This window comes from Lithobates pipiens, unplaced genomic scaffold (genome assembly GCF_037356315.1).
Source record: "Lithobates pipiens isolate NorthernLeopardFrog02 unplaced genomic scaffold, aLitPip1_a1.2 Scaffold_8, whole genome shotgun sequence".
Classification (NCBI taxonomy): domain Eukaryota; kingdom Metazoa; phylum Chordata; class Amphibia; order Anura; family Ranidae; genus Lithobates; species Lithobates pipiens.
The window spans coordinates 400,448,694-400,465,573 of NW_027507903.1; the positions used below are offsets into that span (position 1 = coordinate 400,448,694).

Genomic DNA, 16,880 nt, shown 5'->3' on the forward strand with positions numbered 1-16,880 from the left:
ACCTCAGAAGGGGGCGGTGCCATCAGGTGACATAGCCAGGTGGCCCTGCTCCCTACATATATAAGAAATGTAGGGAGCAGAGTCTACAGTAGGCAGCCATGAGCATCTTAATTTTTTCTTCGCGTGCGGTGAGCGGCATGATTGATGATGGATTTACATCAAGGGGCACTTTTTTTTATTTTTTAATAAAGGAACTGTCAGGAACTGTGTGTGTTTTTATTACTTTTTGACACTTCTTTGGTGAATGGGTAGGGGTACTACTGTAGATACCCAATACTCATTCACATAGGGGGTCCGGGATCTTGGGGTCCCCCTTGATAAAAGATCCCGATAAGCCCCTGCCCACAGACCACCCCAACCACGTTTGTGGGGATGAGGCCCTTGTCCCCATAATTATCCCCCCTGCCCCAAAGCACCCACCCCACATGTTGAGGGCATGTGGCCTGGTATGGTTCAGAAGGTGGGGGCGCTCGCTTGTCCCCCCCTTTCCTGACCTGCCAGGCTGCATGCCTGGATAGGGGTCTGGTATAGAATTTGAGGGGAACTCCACGCCGTTTTTTTATTTTTATTTTGACGTGGACATTTTTTTTACCAGCAATTTTTATTTCTTTTTTTGCTCAGCTGGCAGCAGGGAAATTCATTGAATGCTGATGACTCAGTTGTTAAAAAGGAGGTCCAGGTTCCTTGAGAAAAAATGTAAAGTCAGCAGCTACATATACTGTAGCTGCTGACTTTTAATATTAGTACACTTATAGTACCTGTCTAGGAATCCAGCAATGTCAGCACCCCACTCCATTGGCTTTTGGGTGCTGCCACTACCTTCCTTGTGGTTTCACAGCTGGTTCCGTACTGCGCATGTGCGAAGCGCGCTGCGCTTTCTCAATGGCCTGGCGGCAGGGGAAGGAGAACCAGGTACCAGCTCGCTCCTACCCCCCAAAAGTGTCAAATTTGACACTGGAGGGAGCAGGAGACAGATAAGCGGAGCTTCCCCTTTTGGGTGGAGCTACGCTTTAAGGATACTGTGGCTGGCTTGCTGGCCCCACTCCCTAAAAACTAGCTTATACTGCACTCTGATTAGGCAAATCTTTGCCCAATCAGGGTGCAAAATGCACTGTGCAGTGCACAGTGCATTACAGGGCATTTGGTGGGGTGAATAACCTGGAAATTTCCTAAATGGGGCAAGCCAATGTTCTTCCCGAACTCATGCTCAGACCGAACCATTTGCCCAGCTCTAATTAAAAGTTAGGTCCCTTCAGAAATCACGCAGGCCTGTGTGTTTAGTTTGCACTGTTGCAGGGTTTTATTGCGACCACGCATGTTCCTATGCCAACCAGTGTAAATGCTTATTTTCATGGACAGCCAGGTCTTCGGCCACCATTGTGCCATGGACTTTTTTGGCCTGCACTGGCGGACTGATGTCAGGTCCGCGCAGGCGTGCAGACAACCTGGGCCACCATTGCTGCCTGTGATCCTGGGGCTTAATGTGCTGGCTTAGTACCAGCTGGGGCAGTGGTAATCAACCAGATCCTGGTTGTAGTTTAGCATGAAGAGGCCCACCCTGACTGGAGGACAGCTTTACACACCTACATAGCTTTACACACTGCCCATAGCAGGGGCGGCCTCCGGACACACCCACTTTACCTTTATTATGCCACGTACACACGACTGGACTTTCCGGCAGACTAGGTCCGACAGCCATTCCTACTGAATTTTGGCGGAGTTCCGACTGACTTTCCGATTGAACGGACTTGGCCAATCATTTTTTAAAAGAAAAATCACCGGATTAGCCCACACACGATCGGATTGTCCCACGGACTGATTCTGTCAGACCTAGTCTGCCGGAAAGTCCGGTCACGTGTAAGCAGCATTAGAGTCACCACGACTACATCCAGTCCCACCTGGAATGTGTTGCAGCGCAAGCCTCTATCTATCCTTTCCATCCCAATTAGGGTTAAGTTAGATGGACATGTACTTTGATTTCAGGAGGGGCCTAACTTTTGATATTTCATTTTACCCCCCCCCCCCCCCCCCCGTTTCCACCAACCTTTATATGGGAATTGGCCCAATTATGAATATGTCCTAAGTATATCTTACTTGTCTGGGTCACCATTGAACCCCCTGGTTATCGATTGTGTACACCAACTTTGTGCCGGAGACCTTAATGTACATATATGGGAATACAAGAATCTATTTGTCCTGATCCACTCCCCCCCTTTTATATACAATTTACTTTGCTGGCCTGTATAGGTACTGGATGAGTCCCATGGGGTGGAAGGCATGCTGACACCTGGAGACTTTGCTTTTCTTTTAATGTGGACACCATGCTGTGGTGCGCCCTGCTTATCACTACAGGTAAGGTCTATTTTTATTATATTTTTTGTGTAATTAAATTATGAATAAACAGATATGATGATTTTCCATCCTATGTCTTTGTGCAAATATGGGTATATCCATATATTTATGTGTGCACATGATATGTATAGATATATACTTTTTTTTCTTTCTCTCATCTAAGCAAACCATTAAAGCTTATTCAATTTGTTTAAATTTGATAATTATATATTTATCTATTATGATGTGTACTTGTTCTATAATATGTTTATGGTCTTTCTTCTCTTGAGAATGTCTGTTTGATGACGAAACACGTCTGGCAGGACGTGCAGTGACTTCACCGCATTGTTCTAGGAAGGAGGAAGGGCTCCTGAATGCCGGCCGGCGTTTTGATTTTATATGTTCGCCAACTTTTGATACATTTTGAGTACTATTCTAATTTTAATAAATTCTATATCCATACGTTATTACTCTATGGTCCTCTGTTCTCTTATTTGATCCATGTTGCTACATATTATATGAATCATTGAGACCAAGGGTTAAACTTACTGCGAGGAGTTTGCCGTGAGGTTTTCTTTCTCCTGTGGTTAACGATCTTGGCTGGGCACATATGAGCGCTTTTTGTTTATTACCATGTTGAGAAATGTTAATATAACATTTTAATGTTTTTTCTTTTCTGCTTTATATTGTAATGTAAACTTGGCTATGTTACAGTTACCTTTCTATGGCCCTATCCCTCTTTTGTGTATGCATATTTGAAAATCTTAATTAAAAATGTATTCAAGAAAAAAAAAAGGAAAAAAGGAAAAAAAAGGCATATTTAAAGTCCTGTTACTTTTTTTTTTTGGTTTTCTCTATATTCAAAGTACCTTTTTCCTTTTCATGACTTAATTTATTCTATAAAAAGGGTAAGGGCACTATGCTTATGAGAAAGAGGCAAAGGCACTTAATTTGTAAAGGTCAGAACAAGTGATTATTCAACAAAGTGTGATGTCAAAACACCATCCAGTAATTAAGTTGTTGGAAATTTTATAGATAAGCAAAAATAGAGGATTGACTCTGAGCTGAACACCTTTATACAGTAATTAAAGAAATGGCAAAACAAGAAGGCTGCGCTGGCCTACTTCTACTAGTCAGATTGTGCTCAACATTATTGTATCCTGAAATCGTTTCACCTCTGCAAATTTTGTATTAATTTTTAAATTCTTGGCTATTTTCATTGTTCAATAAAACATGACAATCTGCATCGGAAATCATCTTGAAAACAATTAAGTAATCCATTGTCATGAATAAAACATGCTACAGAATTTTTCCCTGACTCTGCATAGCCAGTTTTGTTGTAGGCTAAAAGCCAAAAGAATTTGCATCCTTGCTGTCAAAAGCTGATTCAGTGCTATGCAAAGACTATAAACAGATTGCCAATTCCTCTTATTTTATTTTCAACGTGAAATGGGCTGCTGAAGCTAATACATAAGGAATAGAGATGAGAAAATCAATTTCCTTGTATCAAAATTTGTCCTGAACTGCACAGATTCACTTTAGATATTGTAACTTGCAATGATTCTATTGTTCTTTTGGCTGAAAACTACTGAGCATGTTACATAGTTAGTCAGGTTGAAAAAAGACACAAGACCATCAAGTTCAACCACAAAAAAAAAAAACCCACAATCCTATATCCACAAACCTACACCCACAGTTGATCTAAAGGAAGGCAAAAAAACTCCAGCAAAGCATGCTCCAATTTGCTACAGAAGGGGAAAAAATTCCTTCCTGATGCCCCGAGAGGCAAACGGATTTTCCCTGGATCAACTTTAAGATGTATTTTTATCCTAAAGTTGGTGAAACAAAGCAGGCTTTAGTGATATTGGCAATTGGACCCTCAATATCCTGCACACACATTGTGGTAAGTGAACAAAAAAAGAAAAATGTATTTATATATATTTTTACATTTGTATATAGCTAGTTCTATAGATCATGAATAACATGTTGTTATGGGGCAGCAGTATCCCCTAATTCATTTCATTTTTTTCTTCCATTTCTAACAAAAGAAAGCTAAAATGTTCCATTGTTTAGTGTATATACTTGGAATATGACAAAGATATTTCTCTGGCAGCCTGAGTCATGAAGCAACAAGTACCTTTCATGCATGCTGTCAGTTAAGTTAAAACTGTATATAACATTACTGTCAATTTTGGGAAGAAGCCATCCATCTAAAAATATGATTGTCAGCAAGCAAAAAAGCTGGCAGATCTGGCTGTGGGAAACAACTTATCAGTGCCACTTCCAAAAAAAAAAAAAAACATCTTGAGTGGTAGAAAAAGCAGCACCAACAGCAAGAAACATTAAAGGAGCATCAAAGAACTACTTCTCTCAGACTTATCACATGATAGCAATATGGCAAATCACACATCTGGCCTTGTCAATTTGAAAGCTGGTTTGTTTTCACAATCTTAGCAGAGTTCTGACTATAGTGTTCTGACTGATAACTTTACAAATCAGAATTGTTAGCCTTATGTGTTATCCTTCAGGTATAAGAAAACATATGCAAAATTGCACTGGAATAATCCCCTTGGACTTTAAAAGCAGACAGGTATGTGATAGACAGTAAATTATGTTTAAAAGACCACTTTTATTTATGCAAAGGGTAAAAAAAAGACAGGTAAGCATAGCCCTGCATCAATAAAACAAGATATGCATGTACATATAATATTGATAATCGCGATAAGAGATTCATGCATTGGTCAGTCCATATAGGTTTCCTGAATCACCCATCATATTTCGGAATTGCTACTGTAAATTCCTTTTTCAGGGATTTTTTAATTTCTGGGTGATTGACTTCTGAAATATAAACAAAGTTGGTAACAGTCACAAAAAATAAATAAAACATTCCTAGTGGGATTATCACCACATACTCTACACAACACAAACAGATTAAATATATTTTGAATAAGTTTAAATTCACCAGAGGTGATGCATGCAAAATGTTGGGCACCTTTGCATGTGGAGGTTGCACATAATGTGAATACATGGACAGACGTAAAAATATCAAACTGCTCAATGGATGTATGTTTCATCCTAAACACTATGTGAACTGTAGGACTCTTGGCATAGTGTATCTGCTCTCTTGTGAGTGTGGATGTTACTATGAACATGAACTATGAACTCAAGAACCAGTGAATGAATTTTGGAAACGCATCTACCGACATCTCCTAAGTATACACAAAGAAGACCCATCTCTACCCATTGGTCGAAACATGGCTCTCGTTAATGCAAACTCAATCCCCAAAGTGTACTTTCTAGCAGTCGATCGCGTTCACATTAATTTAAGGGGAGGCAACCTTAATACATGCATATTACAATGTGAACTTAGGTGGATCTTTGACCTCCAGGTGACTTCACCACCTGGGTTAAATGAGGCATTTGATTTTAAGCCCTTTCTCCCTGGATTTCATAAGGAGGATGTGAACTCAACCTCTTTTCCCCCTTCTTTTTTTTTCCTCCATTTTTTTTTCTTTTTTTCCTTCATTTGATATTTTAAACCTATTCTATTTTAATTTATTGTATTTTATTTTTGTTATATATGATTGTTTTCCTATGCATATTGTGGCTTTCTTGTGTTTCCATGGTCCCAAAGTGGGGAGGAGCTCCTCTGTGCCTCCACTGCACTGCTTTTGTTGTTGCAGTTGAGGTTTCCTTCCACCTGCGGGGAGGGTCTGGTATGGCATTTTTTTTTAATTTGGTGCAGGGTTCTCCCTTATTTCCATATCAGACCTGAAGGGCCTGGTATGGATTTTAGGGGGACCCCCACTCAATTTTTTTTATTTTGGTTTGTGGTTCCCCTTAATATTCATATCAGTCCCAAAGGCCCTGGTAATGGACGGGGGGATCCCATGCTCTTTTTTTCAATGTGTTTTATCTATATTGCTGAGACCCCACAATTCATTACAGTCGCGATCAGTTTTAAATGACAATTTTTACAATGGTACTGTTCTAAACATGGGAAAATGTCCCACTTTACAGGCATACTATAGGCACACCCCAGGCACGATATTTAAAGGAATATTTTTATTGTTTCACTTTACGCATTAAAAAAATCACTGCACCCAAAAAAGCAGCCGTTTAAAAAATTTTTTTGCATTGATACATGTCCCCTGGGGCAGGACCTAGGTCCCCAAACACTTTTTATGACAATAACTTGCATATAAGCCTTGAAAATTAGCACTTTTGATTATTCATGTTCGCATCCCATAGACTTCCATGTGTGCTGCCGAATTTCTTGCCTGTTCGGTATGTTCTGGTGCAAACCAAACCAGGGAGTGTTCGGCTCATCCCTAGTGAGCACTTCCAGTTTCTTAGACCATAGAGATGATTGGAGCCATTCTGGTCTCCGATCAGCTCTATGGTCAGCTGTCAGAACCATGGCTGCATTCTCAGATTCCCTTTTGGGACAGGAGAGCCAGAGAAAACCATGAAAGACGGTGGGAGGGGGGATGTTCCCTCCCACTGATTGTAAAAGCAGTCTAGAGGCTAGGATTGCTTTTATATGAAAACTGACTGCTGGTCAAAAAAAATGATACCAAGATGATACCTAAACTTGCAGGCATCATTCTGGTTAGGGATGAGCTTCGTGTTCGGCCGTTCGGCGAATTCCGAACGTTTTGGCCGTTCGCGTCAAAATTCGAGTGACGCGCGCGGACCACAATGCACTGCGTTGGCGCAGTGCATTGCTGCCCGATGATTGGCCAAGCATGCACTGTGACCCCGCATGCTTGGCCAATCGCAGCGCCGGCAGCGAGGAGAGCCATGATTGGCCACAGGCATCCTGCCTGTGGCCAATCATAGCTCAGGCTGTGTAGTGCACGCCCCACACTATATAAGGCCGCCTTTAAGGCGGCCTCCTGTAGTGTGTTACTTTGCATCTGAAGCAGTGGGTGTTCTGTGTACCTTCAACACAGTACACACCAATCGTTTTTGGCTGATTTCCTATCTTGCTGCTGTGTAGTGGTTGTTGTCTGTGCCCTGACTGCAGTATACACCACTATATTCACCTCACCTATATAGCTAGTGATCTAGCTTTAACCACTTAACAACTGCCCATTGCCGATTAACGGCTTCAGGGCGGTTGTTTAACTCAGAGAGGCCGTTAATTAACGGCCTCCCAGAATTCTGCTCTCGCGTGCCCCGAGGTGTGCGCACTCGAGAGCATCCGTGACCGACGGGTCCATAGGACCCGGCGCATCACGGTAAACGGCCGCTCATAGTGGCCGTTTACCACGTGATTGCTCCGTCAAATGACGGAGTGATCACTTGGAAACAAACCGGCGTCATGTTATGACGCCTGTTCCTCCCTCCCCTTTCTGTACCGATCGGTACAGCGGAGGGGAAAGAGATCGGTGTCAGCAGCGATGTGGGCTGCATCTGCAGTGCCCACATCGCTGCTCACCGAATTTAACCCCTCAATTCCCTGCCAATACTCTGCAATACCAGTGCATACTCTGCAGTACCCTGCCATTACTCTGCAGTACCCCGCCATTACTCTGCAGTACCCCGCCATTACTCTGCAGTGCAGTACCCCGCCATTACTCTGCAGTGCAGTACCCCGCCATTACTCTGCAGTGCAGTACCCCGCCATTACTCTGCAGTGCAGTACCCTGCCATTACTCTGCAGTGCAGTACCCTGCTATTACTCTGTAGTACCCCGCCAATACCCCGCCAATACTCTGTAATAACCTGCCATAAATTGCCATACCCAGCCATACTCAGAGATACCCAGCCATACTCGGTGATACCCTGAAATACCCAGCCATAGACGCCCCCCACCCCTCACCGCCCTCCGGTGCTTCTACCAACTCGCCAGTACGATCAAAGCCAGAATCTTTTTTTTATTTTTTATTTCAGGCTTCCCAGCCTAGAGGTGAGATGTGGGGTCATATTGACCCCCCAGATTTCACTGTAAAGAGGACCTGTCACCCCATATTCCTATTACAAGGGATGTTTACATTTCTTGTAATAGGAATAAAAGTGATCAAAAATATATTTTTGGGGAAAAAAATGTCAAACTAAAATAAATAAAGTAAAATGAACAATAAAAAAATAAAATAAAAATTAAAGCGCCCATGTCCCCATGTGCTCGCATGTGCCACACATGTGAGGTATCGCCGAGAATGTTAGAGCGAGAGCAATAATTCTAGTCCTAGACCTCCTCTGCAACTCAAAACATGTAACCAGTAAAAAAATATTTAAAGCGTCGCCTATGGGGATTTTTTAAGTAGCGACGTTTGGTGCCATTCCACGGGCATGTGCAATTTTGAAGAGTGACATGTTTGATATCTATTTACTCAGCATAACTTCATCTTTCACTTTATGCAAACATTGGGCTAACAAGGGGTTAATAATAGAGCTTGCAGTCAGTAGTGTTAGGAGATAGTGCGTGCTGTCTGCGTGCTCTGTACCCAGTACATACCGCTATAATATAGGGCAGGCCCCTACTTTCAAACATCCAACTTACAAACCTCTCCTACTTGCAAACGCAAGGAGACAGCAGCAAGTGAGATGAAAAAAGATGGACGACAAAACAAATTATACAGGGGTGATAACCCTTCCCTATGTTTTCCAAAAAGCTTAAAGATAGTTTTTTTGACTGGAGCTACACTTTAAAAATGTACCGGTTGAAAATGACAAACAGATTCAACTTAACACAACAAACCTACACAGTCCCTGTCTTGTTTGCACCGCCTGTATACTGCTGTTCTGAGTATATAGGGCCTGGGGGCCACACGCATTTCCTTTTTTTAATATGGGTACGGGGTTCCCCTTAATATGCGTACAAGACCCAAATAGGCTGGTAATGGGCAGGGAGGGCTACCCATGCCATGTTTCTCAATGATTTTCAACCATATTGCAGGAACCAGATATAACATTAAAACCGCAAGCAGTTTTAAATGGTGTTATTTCCGTTTAATGTCATTTTGTGCAGGGACTGTTCTAAACACGGGAAACACGTGGCACTTCACAGGCATACTACAGACACCCCGCAGGCACCATATTTAAAGGAATATTTCACTTTTTTTTTCACTTTAATCGTCATTAAAATCAGTGCTCCCGCCAAAACGGTAGTTTTTAAAACTTTTTTTTGCAGTGACCCATGTCCCCTGAGGCAGGAGGCAGGTCGCCAAACCCTTTTTAGGACACTATCTTGCATATTAGCCGTTAAAATGAGCACTTTCCAATTCGAACGTTCGAGTCCCATAGACTTCAATGGGGTTCTAACGTTCGTACCGAACGCGGGGGTCGTTCGCAAGTTCTGGTGCGAACCGAACCGGGGGGTGTTCGGCTCATCCCTAATTCTGGTACAAATACTCTGGTATAAAAGTCTAGCAACATACCAGTACGTTGCTGGTCCTTGTTGTGCATATATTGCAATGTTTTTTTTTTCATGCAGCCTGTGGGCTGAACGAAAAAATAAATTGATTGGTGGGTATGCCCACCATTAGAATACCGCCCTCTATCCACCCACTTTTAATGATGGGCATACATGCACCATTTTTTTTTTAACTGTGGTGGCGAAATCACCTCCTACAGTGCTGGATTTGCTGATTTACGTATCGTGAGAGCAAACGCTGTTGCTGTCATAATAAATAAACCCATGCTGCAGCTGAATGGTGTACCTGCTAATAAAATGATGGTTAACAATAAAACAAACATTGCAGTATAACAGTAAGCCCTTGTACACACGGTCAGAGATTCCGTTGGAATGTGTCCTATCGGACCGTGTTGTCGGATAATCCGACTGTGTGTGGTATGCATCGGACTGATTCCGTTGGAATATCTGTCGGACCAAGTTTTCCAACTTGCTGGAAATATTTTCAGACAAACAAGGTGCCACGCATGCTCAGATTCAAATTCCGACACGGAAGCGCTCGTTCAGGTAAAACTACTGCTCGTAATGCCGGCCATACACGATGCGAATTCCGAACGACCCGTCGAGCGATAAACGAAAGCGGCACTCACAACAACATCCGAATGTGCCATCAATTAAGTACGAAAATCGTACGTTAAAACACTATGTTTTCTTGACAATAGAGGAAGTGATGTAATATTTATTAACCTTTTAACCACACCCCCTACTGTACAAAATCGGGTCACGCCGAGTACGAAACGAGCGGTCGTTTCGCGCATTGCACATTCATACGTTCTGAGAAAATGCCATTCAAGAGGTACAATAGAAAGCAGAAAATGGCAGCCATGGTAATTGCAATAATAGCCTTGGAGGAAGAGAAGAAAAAAAGAAGAAAAAGAAGGAAGAGCAGAGTGTGGACAAAAAACTGGCTCCTGCAGCGTGAGAAATTCTCACATGTAAATCTATTGTCAAACCTGAGGGAAAATAATCCTGAGGATTATCGAAATTATTTCCGGATGACACAGGAGTCATTTGAGATGCTGTTATCGCATGTGCGGCCACATATCACCAAACAAGACTCCTGTATGAGAAAGGCTGTCAGCGCAGAGGAGAGGCTCATGGCAACCCTCCGTTTCTTGGCTACAGGCAGGTCTTTTGAGGACATGAAGTTTACAACTGGAATTTCTGCCCAATCATTAGGTCGAATTATACCGGAGACGTGTGAGGCCATAATAAAAGTGCTCCAACCACAGTATTTAAAGGTATGAAAACATGGTGAACTGTCAGAGTTCTATTACATGACTAAAAATGAAACAAAGTTTAAATATGTAAAATCAACAATGTGTCTAAAATGGCCAAAAACACAATTTCTTCTAAGAAAATACATAACAAGAAGTACACCATTTCCAAAAAGAGACGTTTTGAAACAGAATCTATTTTTTATTTAACAACAATAACCATTTTAATTTTAACAAGAACAGTAAAGAAATTTTTTTTTATTCACAAATTCGTATAATGGGGATCACGAAACCAAGGACCTTGATGGTGTTCCTGGTTCATTGGCCAGCTCGTGGTTCCATGTTGTTGGGATGTCTGCCAGTTTGGGACAGATGGTACAGGTTGATGGTATGTACAACCTTGATACCCTATAACATCGGTGTTTGGGGTAAGATGCCCCTTAAGTCCAATGCCCATCATTTTATGCAGCAGAGGTTCAAATAAGTCACGCTGCTGCATAGTCATCCTGCGTAACTTGTGTGCAACAAGATAACCCACAGCATCACACTCATCATCCTTCTGTTCCATAATGGATGATGCATTCCTTAATAAAGTGGAAGTGTCAAAATCTGAAGTCTTCCTTTTTTTTCCCCTCTGAGCACTCAGACCCGATGGCCCTGGCTGCTCTGGTACTGGGCTTGGAGTATCCTATAGAAAATAATGTAAAAAGTAATTAATAAATCAATTACCATGAATGCTAAATATTCCTATGTCTTTTTTGCCAACAGTTTCCCACAAATTCCCAGGAATGGAAAGAGCTTGCTAAAGAATTCCAGGATATGTGGAATTTCCGAATTGTGGTGGTGCAATAGATGGGAAACATGTAAGGATCATCCCACCAGCGAATTCAGGATCCTACTATTACAACTACAAAGGGTTCTTTAGCATAATATTAATGGCGATCGTCAATGCAAAATATGAATTCATATACCTGGACATAGGGAAAAATGGTAGAAACTCAGATGGAGGAGTAATACAGCGGAGTGAATTCCTAAACAGACTGAAAGGAGGTGTTTTGCATCTTCCATCTTCAAGTGAAACCGTGGAAGGACTAAATTTCATCTTTATTGGGGATGACGCATTTGCTTTGCATGAACATCTTTTGAAACCGTATCCCTTACGTAATTTAACAGCTCAACAGAAGATATTCAATTATCGTCTGTCCAGGGCAAGGCGGGTGGTTGAAAATGCGTTCGGCATTATGGCCAGCAGATTCAGAATCTTCCACACTGCTATGAATGTAGCAGTGGAAAAAGTGGACATCATCGTGAAGTGCTGTTGTATGCTACACAATTTTTTACGAAGCACAACAGTGTCATACATGCCAACATCTGCAGTTGATATGGAAGACATTACCAGTGGGACAATTGTACCAGGTGACTGGCGAAACGACAGCACTGGTTTGCAAAATTTAGCTCCTGCAAGGCCTAGCTTACCAACTGCCAGTGCACGTCAGAATCGACAAAATTATACTGATTATTTTGTAGGCAGGGGGGCAGTTGCATGGCAGGATTGTATCTAGCTTTAGATAATATGGATTGGGGACAGTGGAAGACAGTGGAAGAAGTTTTGGTTAGACTTTCAGTTTAAAAATATTCATGCAAAAAAGTACAGTAGTGCACAATTTCTTCACTACCCTATTGCCAGTTGTTTAAATAAAGAATATACAACATATAGTTACCTGTGTCTGTGTTTGGGATATATCCTCCGCTTCAGATAATGCACCGGAGTTTGATGGGCCACTTGCTTCCAGAGTACAATGGGACTCTCTGGGATTATCGGAATCAGCTAGGAACATGAGGTCTTTGAAGTACCACAAACGTGGCACATATACATCCTCAGCTCCTGCACCAGATTTCTTGGAGGCTTGTATTTTTTTATATTCCTTTTTAAACACAGTGCGCAAGTTTGCAATTTTGTTTTTTACATAATCTTCAGTTGGTTCAATACACACTGCTTTACATAACTCTTTGAGTTCTTTTAAAGCTTCATCACGCTTATAACGATTGGAATAATCTCTGGATCTCACATCCCATAGGCAGGATAATTCACGGTATTTGTCGATAAATTGGGGTAGGAAATCGGGTGATGTAAATTTGGAAGCCATTGTCCTTTAAATAAAAAAAAACATGAATTAAATATATATATATATCTAAATTACATGCTTAAAGTTTTATAATACATGTCTAGAATTGGACAAATGGCCATTTAGAACATCCAGCTCCAATAATTAAAGTGTAGCAATAATACAATACAATAATACAAAAATTGTAGTGTAGCAATAATACAATACAATAACACAATCAAAGGTATTTACATCAATCACACACACATCCACGGGCACATTAAATAATCAAAGTATAGTCCCCAGATCAAACTTACCTCAGGTATCTCCGTTTGTATTATCGTCTATCAAACGAATATTACTCGAATATTCTTTCATACGTGACGTCACGAAACCGCGTACGTTCGTATTATCACATGCGATGTATCTTGTACAAGCCACACCTCTTCTTTAATACAGTGCACAGTTGCAGACCTCATGGCAGAGCACATGGCAGATTCTCCAGATGCAGGGCCCCAGATAGTGCAAAGAGAGGAGATTGTGGAGGGAAGTCGGCCAGTAAGTGCAGTCACCAGAAGAAGAAGGAAGAAAGCCAGCAATATGACTTTCGAGGAGATGGTGGACATGGTGAATATTCTGCAGAAGAAGGATTATGATTGTCGTGAGCATGTATACAGCAACATGAACATACGCAAAGATGCAATATTAGAGAAGGTGCAACATGTTTTACGCAAACGCCATGGCAGTGAACGCACAAAAGACCAGTTAAGAAAGCGATGGTCTGACCTGAAATTAAGAGAAGAAAGTCAGCTTAGAAAGATCAACAAAATAATCGACAAAAGTAAGTACTTTATTTTTGGTGTGCATGTATTTATTATGTTTTTGTATGCATAAAGTCAAGCAACCTACTGCAATTCCCAAGTAAAATGAGTGAAAGCAGACACGCACATAAAGATTGCATATACAGAACATAACACTCATATTTTCTGAGTGTTATGTTCTGTATATGCAATCTTTATGTGCGTGTCTGCTTTCACTCATTTTACTTGGGAATTGCAGTAGGTTGCTTGACTTTATGTTTGAAAATGTAACAATGGTATTGCAATGCTTGACTTGCACCTAAAAGTATATATATATATATATTGCATTTAATAGGAAGCCGAAAAAAGAAACATGGAGAGGTGGAAATAGTACATGAGGATGTGGAGCAGACAAGTGCACAGACTGACATGGCAACAGACACAACTGTAATCGTACTGACGCCTGTTGAAGATGAGAGCAGCCATGTGTCCACTTCAGGTAAATTATATTTTTATTATTTTTGTTTAAATGAGCTATTTTTGAAATTTATTTTCAAAATTTTTATTTAAGTTTTTGTTTTTTTTATAGCTGTTCGATCATCTACTTCAAGCAGCTCAACTTCTGACAGTAGTACATCAGCAAACCGAATTATTGCAGATTTAAAGTCATTACATGCTGACATTGAGAATGTTCGCACTACCCTGAATTCTTTTCCACGCAGAATTTCAGAGATCCTTGAGCAATTATCTACATTTTGAATGGGTTTAGACGTTTAGCTTGTTTTTCATGCATACCCTGGTTCTTTTTTGCACATGCAACTTTTGTTTTATATGCCTATAGGGGATTATTTACTAAAGGAAAATCTACTTTGCACAAGTGCGCTTGGAAGTGCAGTTGCTGTAGATCTGACGGGGGCATGCAAGGACAATAAAACAACAGCATTTTACCTTGCATATGATTGGTTGTTAAAATCAGCAGAGCTTCCCCTCATTTCAGATCTAGAACAACTACTTCCAAGTGCACTTTCAGTGCACTTGTGCAAAGTGGATTTGCCTATCATAAATAACTCCTATAGTGTTCTTGTCTATGTGTAGGCAATGTTTTGGCTGCACTACTACTGTACAAATCACATAGTTATTTTGTAAAAAGAGTTTATATTATATTTTTGTATTTGAAACTTTATATTTTCAAGAAACGGGTACACGCATGAAACCATTCCTTTTTTTTGGTTTGGCACAATATATCTGTGCTTGTTTGAATTTGGTGTGGAGTGTCTTTATTTTAATCATTATGTGCATTATGTCACCTCTATTCCCCACACTTGATGTTATACATGATTTGAAATGTATCTGGGGCCCTGCATCTGGAGAATCTGCCATGTGAGATCATCTCTCAGCGCCGCTCTCCTTCCTCGCACAGACAGTGCGAGAGGGGAGAGATGAACGGCTGCAGCGGCAGCCGTTCTGCCTGTGAGAGAAAAAAAATTTAAAAAATAAAATAAAGTGCCATCCTCCCCTAGCAGTGCCATCCTCCCCCAGCAGTGCCATCCACCCCCAGCAGTGCCATCCACCCCCAGCAGTGCCATCCGCCCCAGTGCCATCTGCCCCAGTGCCATCTGCCCCAGTGCCATCCACCCCAGTGCCATCCACCCCAGTGCTACCTGCCCCCAGTGCCATCCACCCCAGTGCTACCTGCCCCCAGTGCCACCTGCCCCCAGTGCCACCTGCCCCCAGTGCCACGTGTCGTCAGTGCCACATAGTGCCATCTGTCATCAGTGCCATGTATCAGTGCCATTTGTCATCAGTGCCACCTGTCAGTGTCACGTGCCATCTGTTGTCAGTGTCACGTGTCATCAATGCCACTTATCAGTGCCATCTGTCATCAGTGTCACGCGTCATCGGTGCCATGTATTAGTGCCATCTGTCATCGGTGGCACATATTAGTGCCACGTATTCGTGCCATCTGTCATCAGTGCCACGTTTCAGTGCCATGTGTCTTCAGTGCCACGTATTAGTGCCACGCGTCATCAGTGCCACATATTAGTGCCATCTGTCATCAGTGCCACATATTAGTGCCATCTGTCATCAGTGCCACCTGTCATCAGTGCCACGTATAAGTGTCATCATTGCCACGTATCAGTGCCATCTGTCATCAGTGTCACGTGTCATTGTCCTGTGGTATTGTAATACTCAGGAGGAGTAGCAGAATTTTTTGGGGGGTATCATTTGTGGTATACACATGCCACGTGAGAGAAATAACCTATTACAATGACAATTTTGTGGAGAAAAAAAAAATAATGAAAAATCTTAATTTTGCAAAGAATTGTGGGAAAAAAATGACAACATCAAAAAGCTCACCATGCCTCTTACTAAATACCTTGGAATGTCTACTTTCCAAAAAGGGGTCATTTGGGGGGTATTTGTACTTTTCTGACTTGTTCGGGTCACAAGAAGCGAGATAGGCCACCAGTACATCAGATGTGATCAATTTTGTGCGATTTGCACCACAGCTTGTAGACGCAACTTTCACAAAGACCAAATAATATCCACTAATTTGGGTTATTTTTACCAAAGATATGTAGCAGTATAAATTGTGACCAAAATTTATGAAGAAAAATTAATAATTTGCATAATTCTGTCACAGAAACAAAGAAATATGCGTTTTTTTTCAAAATGTTCGGTCTTTTTTCATTTATAGCGCAAAAAATAAAAACCCCGGAGGTGATCAAATACCACCAAAAGAAAGCTCTATTTGTGGGAAAAAAAAGGACAAAAAATTCATTTGGGTACAGTGTTGCATGACTGAGTAATTGTCATTCAAATTGTGAGAGCACCGAAAGCTGAAAATTGGTCTGGGCAGAATGGTGTTTAAGTGCCCAGTAAGCAAGTGGTTAAAGTTGCGTTCGACCATTCGTTCGTTGTTTTCTATATGTTTTCCTTCCGGTTCGAACTTTCCAGAGGTCATGCGCAGTTCTTTTTCTTATGTCAAATCGTCCAACTCTGCCAT

At 41.5% G+C, this 16,880-nt stretch overlaps 1 protein-coding gene and 1 long non-coding RNA gene across 2 annotated transcripts; one reads left to right on the forward strand and one right to left on the reverse strand.

Moving 5' to 3' along the window:
- Positions 1-11,149: 11,149 nt before the first annotated feature.
- Positions 11,150-12,738, reverse strand: LOC143964344 (uncharacterized). Its single transcript, XR_013271124.1, has 2 exons — positions 12,690-12,738; positions 11,150-11,656 (listed from the first exon to the last, which is right to left on the reverse strand). It is a non-coding gene; the product is annotated as an uncharacterized LOC143964344 (long non-coding RNA).
- Positions 12,739-13,550: 812 nt separating this feature from the next.
- LOC143964345 (uncharacterized) lies at positions 13,551-15,072 on the forward strand. Its single transcript, XM_077474044.1, has 3 exons — positions 13,551-13,914; positions 14,229-14,372; positions 14,463-15,072. The coding sequence occupies exons 1-3, from the start codon at positions 13,551-13,553 to the stop codon at positions 14,630-14,632; spliced, it is 678 nt and encodes a 225-aa protein (XP_077330170.1). The 3' UTR covers positions 14,633-15,072.
- Positions 15,073-16,880: the final 1,808 nt, after the last annotated feature.